The sequence below is a fragment of the Sciurus carolinensis genome, chromosome 11 (assembly GCF_902686445.1).
Source record: "Sciurus carolinensis chromosome 11, mSciCar1.2, whole genome shotgun sequence".
Taxonomy (NCBI): Eukaryota; Metazoa; Chordata; class Mammalia; order Rodentia; family Sciuridae; genus Sciurus; species Sciurus carolinensis.
Genome location: NC_062223.1, coordinates 76,553,274 through 76,564,084, shown reverse-complemented (window position 1 = coordinate 76,564,084; position 10,811 = coordinate 76,553,274). Strand labels below are relative to the sequence as shown.

The window sequence follows — 10,811 nt, the reverse complement described above, 5'->3', positions numbered from 1 at the left end:
GTCAACCATGTTATTACCCTAGCCAGGAATAACTTTCTTCCCTTAAATAAACCAAAATCTTAGCGGGCGTGGTGCAGTTCAAGTGTTGCATCCTCCAAGAATCCTTTCTATAATAATCTCTAAACTGTAAATAATAGGGTATCCCTATGCTTGGCATCATTAAAAACAATGAGGAAGGTCTAAATGTGCTGAGATGGAAAGACCTTGGAAATACAAAGTGAAAACCATGGAACACACACACTACAATTTGATTTTTATGTTTGGGGAAAATAAGTGTTTTATGTTTAGGAAAAAAGAGGTGACCATGCCGTTCTCTTACTTAAAACTCTTCACTACTTTGCCATTGCTGACCAAGACCAAGTTCCTGACCTGACTGACATTCGAGCTCCTTCACTATTTGGCCCTGCTTGTCTCTCTTGTCACATCTCCGCATCCTATAAGCCCTGGTTCCTATGACTAAAGTGCCCTTCAGATGTCGATGGTTCTCAGACTTGAGCACGCATGAGAATCACCAGGAGGTGTGTTAGAATGTAGGGTGCTGGCTAAATTCATAGAATTTCTGACTCGGGTCAGGGGTGGGACCCAAACTTTTCTGTTTCTAACAAGTTCCTGGGTGATACTGACACCACTATTCCAGGGAACACAATGACAGCCCCTGCCTTCACCATGATCATGATTCAACTTCCTCACCTATACAGAGGCTGACAGGTCATGTCGGTTTGCTTGGAACTCCCCCAGTTTTGCACCTGAAGTCCCATGCTGCCCCAACTTCTCAGTTCTGGGCAAACAGGGACAGCTGCTACCTTGCCTAAGAATCTCTCCCAGGATATTTACTGCTACTGCCGAACATCTAGGGCCAGGTCAATAGGGACTGCTCAGGAAGGAGTTCCATTGTCTTCTCTTTTTGCTTGAGTAAGAGAATTTAACAAAGTTTTCCAAACTCAGGCTCTTCCAAACATATGTTCTTTATTTCTTCCAGCAAACAGGCTTTAGTGTTCTGTTCCTTGTAAACATTTAACACAACTGGTGAGAGAACAAAATATAAGCTTCCAGATCCTTACCCTGTGTTGTGGGGTGAGTTTACACAAAGAGAAGCTCAAAGGCAGTGACCACAAGTGAGCTTCTCACTCAGTTCAAAGTAGGTCTTGGGATGATTGTTCCACATGGGCCAGTACAGCTGACTTGCTGTGACTTTCAAGGGGTGCCCAAGACACTAAAGGGCCATAGACCTTGGGAAGGATTGATGATGTTTCCACTCTTTGTTGATCAGCATTAATCCTTTTCACTAACTGAGAAAAGGGTCAGAGGTCAGAAAGTTGATAGCGTCGCACAAGACCATCTCGACAGCATGTGTAGATCTGCTTCTCCCATGTGGCTACCTGGAACACAAGAATTCACAGCTCAAAGGAAGCCTAGGATTCTTTCATTTCAAAATGGTGGAAGCTTGTTATTGACCCACATTAATCCAAAGGAGCCTGAGAAACTTCACAGACTCTGAAGGCAAGAGAAGATTACATCTATAATACATATTTACAAAATCTTTGGCCAAGGTCAGGGAACACTTAAGACTACAGAATAGAGAAACTAATTAGTCTAAGTGAAATGCAAACCTCTTAGTGTTATGCATGATTTCTTTCAGAGGGTCTCCATCTGGGGAATAGATGATCCATAGATGGGTTTGGGTATCCCTGACCTCATAAAATTGTATGTGAAAAAGTTCCTGAGGAGGATTTCATTAACTTCTCAAAGAAAGTAAGAAACACTAACATTATGGAAATAGCATACAATCTGAAATTAACTTAATCCAGGGCCTGCTACCATATAACTGCATGGCTTGGGGCAATTTTCTCAGTCGTTTTGAGAAATCCTTGGCCTCAGTTTTCTCCTTTGTAAAATGGAAATGATACGCTGTTTCACAATATAGATGACTATGCAAGAATTTTAAAAAATGAAATGGATTTAGATGTATTCACCTGGGAAAAGCTCCAAGATGTTAAGTAAAAAATAAATAAGTCATAGAGAAATACCTATGGAATAATCCCAATTATATGCAAACTAAAGATAAAACTAATTTATATAAGTGCATAAATACACAGATAAAAATGTACAAATACTCTTAATAGTCTTAAAAGACATGCAAAACTGTTAATGCTAGGTACTGCTAGAAAGACAGTGGAACTATATAAGCCTTAGAGCTAACTTTTTAGTCTATGTAATTGTTCAACTTTTTATAGGTATGTATGTATTAATGGCATAACTTTTTGAAAACAATAATAAAAATTTAAAAAATCAAAATAATAATACCCATATCTCAAGGAAAAGTAACAAAGGTTAGCTGAGATAATATTTGCAAAATATTCAATATAATGTCTGGTCAATAAGTATTATTCATCTTTCATTTTTCTTTTTCCACTCTAATCAAATGAGAGAATCAGTCTTCACCTATAATAATAATTACTGCTAAAATGTAAAGAATATATTTATAGTTAGGTGTGGTGTGCACACTTGTAATCCCAGTTCCTTGGTTTCAAGGCCAGCCTCAGTAACTGAATGAGATCCTGTCTAAAAATAAAATTTAAAAAGGGCTGGGGATATAGCTCAGTAGTAGAGCACCCCTGGTCCTAGTATTTAAAACAAAACAAAACAAAACAAAAACCTTTCATATGCATTATCTCATTACTGTCCTCATTTTACAGATAGAGGGGAGGTAAAGTAATTTTTCAATTTTCTAGAGTCAGTAAGTGATGAAATCAGTTCTGACTCAAAACCTGGATTTCTTTCCATCCCTCCATACTGCTTATACAATAAGCAGTATTTAAACATCCCTAATAAGACAGCCTGATTCAGTCCTTTCAAAGCCCCAGATCCCAGGAGAGAATCACCCAGGTCTGGTGTCCTTTCAGGTTTGTACCTTATACACGGGGTCACAGTCAGCTTCTGTGAGCTCAATGACATAGTCTAGGTCTTGCTGAATAATAAAACAGCTTCCATCTCCTAAAAGGTAGAAAGAAAATTTAGATAACTAAAAAGATGCTGAACCCCACAGACTTTAAAAATTCCATATTTTGACTTATTTCTGTAGATTAGTAGCCTAAAAAAGATGGTCCTAAGATGCAAAATGACAATTAAGTCTTACTATGTGAGCTTACTACAATGACCTACAGTGGTTGCCTAGAATGCTTGGCTGGGGAGGATTTGAAGGTCAAGTGCAGAGTCAGTGGAAGAAGGGCCATCTGATTTGCCTACCAAAAGCACAGAGCAAGCAACTGTAGGCTTATATGTTTATTTGCAAACTTAACAATGCTTTTTAGTAAGAACTGTCTATAAAAATGTTTTAAGAAAAATCTATATTCCCAAATTATTCCTCAAATTATGAATCTGGGCTGGGTGCAGTGGCACATGCCTATAATCAAAGCAACTTGAGAGGCTGAGGCAGGAGGATCACAAGTTCAAAGCCAGCTTCAGCAACTTATCAAGGCACTATGCAACTGAGACCCTGTCTCTAAATAAAATATAAAAAAAGGGCTGGGGATATGGCTCAGTGGTTAAAAACCCCTGGGTTCGATCCCCAGTACCAAAAAAAAAAAAATTATGATTTTGGCTACATACTCTAGGATAAGGAGGAAAATAAAAGTATACCTAATCTTGACTAGGATTGAGATCAGTGTAAAGTGCTTGCCTACCAGGTATAAAGCCCTGGGCTTAATCCCCAGTACCACAGGGGGAAAAGTTAAGTATATCTAATCTTTTTTTTTTTTTTTTAACTATATCTAATCTTAAACTTCATTTTCTCAAAAGTAAGGACAAATGAAACTTGAGATAATCTGTAAACTACTTAATACAGTGATTTTTGTTGCTTTATTTAATATAAAAGTGATACCTGCTCATTGAAGAGAACATTAAAAATAAAACATGGGAAGTAAATTACCTATAATCTATCACTTGAAGATAATTAATATTAACATTTTGATCCACTTTTTCAATCTTTTTTTTTTTTTTTTTTTTTTTTTTTGTGGTGCTGGGGATCGAACCCAGGGCCTTGTGCTTGCGAGGCAAGCACTCTACCAACTGAGCTATCTCCCCAGCCCACACTTTTTCAATCTTAATAAAAAATTTTATGGGCTGGGGTTGTGGCTCAGTGGAAGAGTGATTGCCTAGCATGTGTTAGGCATTGGGTTCAATCCTCAGCCCCACATAAAAATAAAAAAATAAAATAAAGGCATTGTGTCCATCTACAACTATATATATATATTTTAAATGGTTAAAGGCACGCTGCATAAAGGAATATCTTCTTTTTTGTATTAAGACTTTGTACAGGACTGGGGATATAGCTCAGTTGGTAGAATGCTTGCCTCGCAAGCACAAGGCCCTGGGTTCAATCCCCAGCACCGCAAAAAAAAAAAAAAAAAAAAAAAAAAAAAAAGACTTTGTACAGGAGCTGGGTGTGGTGGCACATGTCTATAATCACACCTTTTCAGGCAGCTGAAGAAGGAAGATTGCAAGTTCAAGGCCAGCCTCAGCAACCTAAAAAGACCCTGTCTCAAAATAAAATTAGAAAAAGGGCTGAGAATATAGCTCAGTTCAATTCCCAGTACTGAAAGGGGAAAAAAAAAAAAAAAAAAAAAATCTCCTCACTAATAGCTAAAGAGTTCCAAAGAGCTCAAAGATTGTATATGCCTAACTTCTAAACCAGTATAGAATTCCCCTGCAGAGTAGCCACCAGCCGTGCTCATCCATCTCAAGTCAGGGTGCTCACTACCTCAGTGGCAGCTTCCTTCTCAAGGAATAGAAAGTGCTTCCTCATTATAACTGAGATGTGGCTTCTGATAACTTTCTCCCAAACTGTTATACTTTTACTCCCTTTGCCTTCAGTTATTAGTGACATAGTTATGCTTTGCTTTCTTTCCAGCAGAAAAGAGTTACAAAAAGTAGAAAAACAGGAATTAGCTCTTCTCCACCTGTCACCCCTCCTCTAACCCATCCACTGCTCTGCAACAGATATGTTCATATATAATAAAATGGCCCAAGGCTTGGGGCAGGGAGTGAAGAAATATCAAGGCCCTCCTGGCCCATCTGCAGGCTGTCAGGGTTGTGTTAAGCTCTGTTACTTCAGAGATGCCTCTGAGACGATAAGCGTTCATGTGCCACAATATGGCCCTAGGTTTAAAGTCCACATTCCTTTTGTCTCAAAAATCTCCCTTTAAGCTATAGTGGGAAACCAGCCATGATTTCTTGTCATTTTCTCACCATTATTACCCCATTCAGCAAGAAAAAAATGACATCTACTATTGACATCTACAATCACATATTCACATGTCTGCTATACTAATCGTGAGTTCCTTTGGGGCCAAGAACATAACTGATTGATTACTGAATCCTCACTGTTTTGCAACTTAGGACCACACATTTGCTTTACCAATGTTTACTGAGTTCCTACTACTTAGTGAGCATTAAACAAATGCTGGGTTTAATGTGATGAATAAGGTACAGTTACTATCTCAAGAAGCTTAAACTAGAGGGAAATACAGACGATTACAAAGCAGAGTGACAAACACTACATGGTAAGCACAATACACCGAAGAATGATGGAGGACCATCCCCCAACTCAGCCATAGATCAGCCACTTACAACTATGTTTAATTAATTGAACAAGATGAAACCATCTCTCTTTATTGGTCCCTGGACCCACCTTGGCTAGCAATGAATCCATCTCTGAAACTCAGCAGGGATAGAACTGGTGCTCCTGATCTGTGGATGACTTGTACCGGAACCCTAGGATTTAAAGTAAAAGGAGACATTTTACTTTCACTCTTTCTTTTTGAAAGCACTGCTTAAGTATATCCAACATAAAGTACTAACCACATAAAAGGAAACAGGACAAATGTGGAGAGAGATTAAAAACATTTACATGATTTTTCTTCTGGCAAGATCCTTACCTGGCAGAGCAAGGTAACTCACAATCACCTTGAAGTAAAAAATGTGTCTCTAAACATGAAAACCACCAAAATCTCAGGTTTTCTTTTTCTTGGTACTGGGAATTGAATTCAGGGGTGCTCTACCACTGAACTACATCTCCAGCTTTTTTTGTTGTTTTTTTCTTTTTTGAGACAGGGTCTTGCTAAGTTGCTTAGAGCCTTGCTGAGTTGCTGAGGCTGGCCTCCAACTTGCAATCCTCCTGCCTCATACTTACAAACTGCTGGGATTACAAGTGTGAGCCATCATGTCAGGCAACATCTCAAGTTTTTAGGGGAGGATTGACATGGGTTGAAGATAAAAATGTTAACGTGTTAATCTTTTTATTTAAAGACAGAATTAGAACTAGGTGTGATATATTAAATTGTCGAATACTAAAACAAAAGATAAAAATGGTGGCTACAGAGCCATTCAATAAATATTAGTCAACAAAGGAAGGAAATAAAGAAAGGTCAGAATAGTAGAGATGGTTAAAAGAGAGGTTGTATGATTCTCTTTAGTTATCTTTACATCTTAGGTCATGATAAAGCTAAATAAGAAACAGAGTCAGCTAATTTGAATTAAAAATTAGCATTCAATCTAAGTCCAGTGCAGGTCTAACAGCTTAGAGAAAATTACTGAGTTCCTTAAAGTTAAAAGTTCTAGAAAATCATTTTAAGTGAAATGTTAGTTCTTATTTAAGCTTAATTTTCAAAGCAATCATTGCAGTTGGATAATCAGGACAGCAGGAATCAAGTTCAAGTTAATCTTTTAATATGATTCCAGGAATAATAAGATCAGATAATTCACACCAGAAGACTTTAATGATGGAAAAATATACTCTTAATTCAACAGTCATCTATATGTTAGGCTAAACCAATTTAAAAAGCCAATAAGAAATTCCACTCTGTAGAAGATCTGCATCATGTAAGGGAAGGATGACTCACCTTGGACTTCTCACATCTAGCTGATAAATGTTTCCATCTTGTGTCCCAGCCAACAGCAAGAAGCCAGAGAGAAAAGTACAGCAGTTGAAGGCATCTGAGCCAATAAAGAGGAACACCTGGGAATATGTAGGCGACACAAATGTTGTTTAAAGATTAATTTCTTTCCAGGAATAAACAGACACCAAAAAAGGGGGAAATTTTACTATTTTTAGAGGTATCTTCCCTCTTTAAGCAGTCTTGAATGGGAAACAAAACACTCACTCATAGCTGAGAAGGAAGCTGTCCCAGGGTTTCAGGACCTGAGGCTAGATGAGGACTTGAGTAGTTTATATAACACCATACTTTTAAGTAACAAAACATTACCCAACACTCTGACTCATAGGAATCTCACTTATAATTCCCATATTTAATTTTGCTTCATGTCACTTCCAGTGACCTTTTGAAGGAGTACTTTGCAGGAAAAGAAACAAGCTTAACTAGCTACTCAGGAGGCTGAAGCAGGAGGGTCTCAAGTTCAAAGCCAGTCTAAGTAACTTAAAGAGAACCTGTCTCAAATTAAAATTTTTAAAAAAGGATTGAGAGTGCAGCTCAGTGATAAAGTGCTTGCCTAGCATGTGCAAAGCCCTGGGTTCCCCAGCACCCAACCTCCACTAAAAAAGAAACAAACAAACAAACTTAAAGCGACAATTTAATGAATCACAATTCTTCCGATGTATCCAAAAAAATTATATTTTTCTCTTATCCCATACCATTAGCTCAAACTGATCACTTCCCCCTCATAAATAAACAAAAAAATTACTAATGTTCCTTTAGAAGGAAAAATTCTAATGTTCCTTTAGAAGGAAAAGCTAACAAAATGGTGATGCTCTTGGGACAAATTTTGAAAATGAAAACATCACTAGCACATGGAGTAACAATAGGAAATGAAAATACAAAGGTTGTAGCCAAACCAAATCAGTAAAGTTATTCTGGATGATGATAATGAAGGAACTAGAAAAAATTTTTTTAAAATCTATCTAATCTTAGGGAACACATAGTTTAGTTAAGAGTACAATTTGCCCAACAAAACCTCACAGAATACAAGAAGAAAATTCAACCAATTCTTTAAAATATCTTCTGGTCATTAACTGATTAGGAATCCCAAATGCATGAGCCCTTTAATAAGAATTTCTTCATGTTATCTTAAAAACAGAAGGACCCATAAAGAGGATTTATCCAACCTCATTTTACATATAACATGGTAAGACCCAGAGAGGAAAAGTGACTTTAACAAGGTCACAAAGCATTAAAGCATTTCATCCTGATCCCAAAACCCTATAGAAATCCTATTTTTTTTTTTTTTTTTTTCGGTGCTGGGGATCGAACCCAGGGCCTTGTGTTTATAAGGCAAGCACTCTACCGACTGAGCTATCTCCCCAACCCTAGAAATCCTATTATGCTCAGTTTAGTGATGAGGAAACAGGCTTGAAGAAGTCATATAAACTGTCCAATGTCATGAGCTATTAAGTGGAATACCTGGGATTTAAATGTTGGCCTTATTCCATATCCCATGCTCTTAATCACTCACCCATGCAGCCTCCTCAACATGTGAACACAGGGAGTGAACAGAAACTATCTCTAAAATAGCTTGACAAGAATCATAGTGACCTCAGAGTTAAAAGGTCTTATAGGAAAATGTAGAACAACTTGCCGGCTGCCTGCTCTGTAGTCCCAAGCACTGAAGCTTCTTATCTTCCCGGGCCAATAACAGCATTTTTGCCTCTGTTCCAACCTCCCGTTCACCTGCATGACAGAGAAGCCATGTTAATGACAACCAGGTTGATGTGCTGGTGTGCCCATACAACAGACACTGATGGCCAGTTACTAGTAGAATGTACTTTGCTAGGGATTCACTAATTCTTTAAAAAGTCACGTTCTATTTCTCATTGTTGTATTTTTAATACAATGGTACACATTTGTCAAAATTTACAAAACTAGCCAGGCACAGTAGTGCACACCTGTAATCCCAGCGACTTGGGAGGCTGAAGCAAGAGGATAGCAAATTCAAAGCCAGCCTCAGCAAGGCCCTAACTAATCAACTTAGAGAGACTGTCTCAAAATAAAACATAAAAAGGGCTGGGGATGTGGCTCAGTGGTAAAGCACCCTTGGGTTCAATCCCAGGACCCCCCAAAAAAAATACCAGAAAAAGAAAAAACTGTGCATTAAAGAGTGACTTTTACTATATATAAAAGAGTCCTCAACAAACCCAACTTTAAAAAGCTTAAGTTGTTTGTAATGTAATAAGACACCACACCAGAAATAGGGGTTAATGTTGAACAAAGTAGTCTCTGCCTTCTAGGATCTCAGACGGAAGGAAATGAAGGCAACACAAATGTTGTCTATCACTCATCACTCTATCCATTCACTCAACAAATATTCACTGAGGGTCTACTGGGCAGTGGTGATGAACGGAAAAAACAAGGTCCTTCCTCTTGAGGACTCCAGAGAAATAAGCCCATAGGGAAACAAAGAAGATGGTTTCAGAGTAATAAGTTCTACAAAGGAACCAAAACAGGAAAATGTTACCAAACATGACTGGATGGTGGGAAGTCGGGTAGGGGAAGGTGACTTTCAAGTTCAACTTTACAAAGGTTCTGTGGAGGTAATTTTTATTTGAGACCTGTATGGTGGACAGAAACCAGTCATGTGGTCGGTAGAGTGCTTGCCTTGTAAGCACAAGGCCCTGGGTTCAATCCCCAGCACCCCAAAAAAAAAAAAAAAAACCAGTCATGTGAAGAGCTTTGGGAAGTATATTCCAGACTAAGGGAAGAGGGCAGCAAAGGTTAGGAAGCTGAGATGAGAAGACAGTTCGCTGCGCCGGAAGAACAAAGAAGGAGGGTGGTAAGACACGTTAGGCCTCACAGAGGCTGGTGTAACATGAGGCAGGGGAGCACTGCTGAGGTCTGGAAGCTATGGAACTGATGAGCTTGCCTAGGGTGATTCTATACTCAGAACTGAGCACCTAGTACTTAACAGTGGGACCTGATATTTAAAGGTAGAAGAGAGGAGACTTAAAAGGAGATTAAGAAGAAGCAGTCAATGAGATAGGAAGAAAATACAAAAGCAAAGAAAGAAGTGCTTAGAAGAAAGAGGTTTAACTATATTTAACACTGCTGCATTCAGAAAGACAAGCACAGAGAAGTCAAATTGGATTAGGCAATATGGATGTCACTGATGACCTTGACAAGAGTCATTTCAGTCAAGTAGTTGGGGCATAAACCATCCTAGGATGGATTGAAGAGTAAATAGGAAATGAAGGAGAGAAAAGAATATTTTCATTTAAATTAATCATCAACTAATCTTTGAAAACAACAGTGTTTTAAAATAATATGTCTATAAATTCCTAAGTTTGAAGTATAAATATTACATTAATATTTTAATAATTAAAAATTTGTACTGTGGGAAATGATTTCATTAACCATTAATTGTACATGTAATGCATGCAGGAAACAAATACTCCCTATTAATCCATTAATTTCCAAAGAGGGGCCAGGAAACATCTAATGGTAATAGTTCTACCATGGTGCATCTACATGGGAAGTTTAAGAGGTGGGAGGAGCACCTACAGTGTAAAAGCAAGGGGCAAGCTTAATCCAAATGAATTCAAAACCTGCATATGGATGCTTACAGCAATTTTCATCATAATAGCCAATACTTGGAAGCAACCAAGATGTCCTTTTGTAGGTGAGTGGATAAACTGGAGGACATCCAGACAACAGAATATTATTCAGTGCTAAAGAGAAATGAGTGAAGCCAGGCATGGTGGTGCATGCCTTTAATCCCAGCTACTCAGAAGCAGGCAGGAGGACTGCAAGTCCGTCAGCCTTGGTGGCTTAGAAAGACCCTGTTGCATAACAAAAAATAAAAAAATG

General features: G+C 38.2%; 1 protein-coding gene across 3 annotated transcripts in view; it reads right to left on the bottom strand.

The window, feature by feature from the left end:
* Window positions 1-947: 947 nt before the first annotated feature.
* Paaf1 (proteasomal ATPase associated factor 1) overlaps window positions 948-10,811 on the bottom strand; it is a 27,646-nt gene continuing 17,782 nt past the window's right edge. For all 3 annotated transcript variants that reach the window (XM_047518450.1, XM_047518447.1, XM_047518448.1), the window contains 5 exons: window positions 8,590-8,681; window positions 6,900-7,015; window positions 5,690-5,772; window positions 2,912-2,994; window positions 948-1,379 (listed from right to left, as the gene is read on the bottom strand). In XM_047518450.1, coding sequence (XP_047374406.1) covers window positions 1,302-1,379; window positions 2,912-2,994; window positions 5,690-5,772; window positions 6,900-7,015; window positions 8,590-8,681 — 452 coding nt within the window. In that variant the 3' untranslated portion in view covers window positions 948-1,301. The remainder of the gene's footprint in view (window positions 1,380-2,911; window positions 2,995-5,689; window positions 5,773-6,899; window positions 7,016-8,589; window positions 8,682-10,811) is intronic.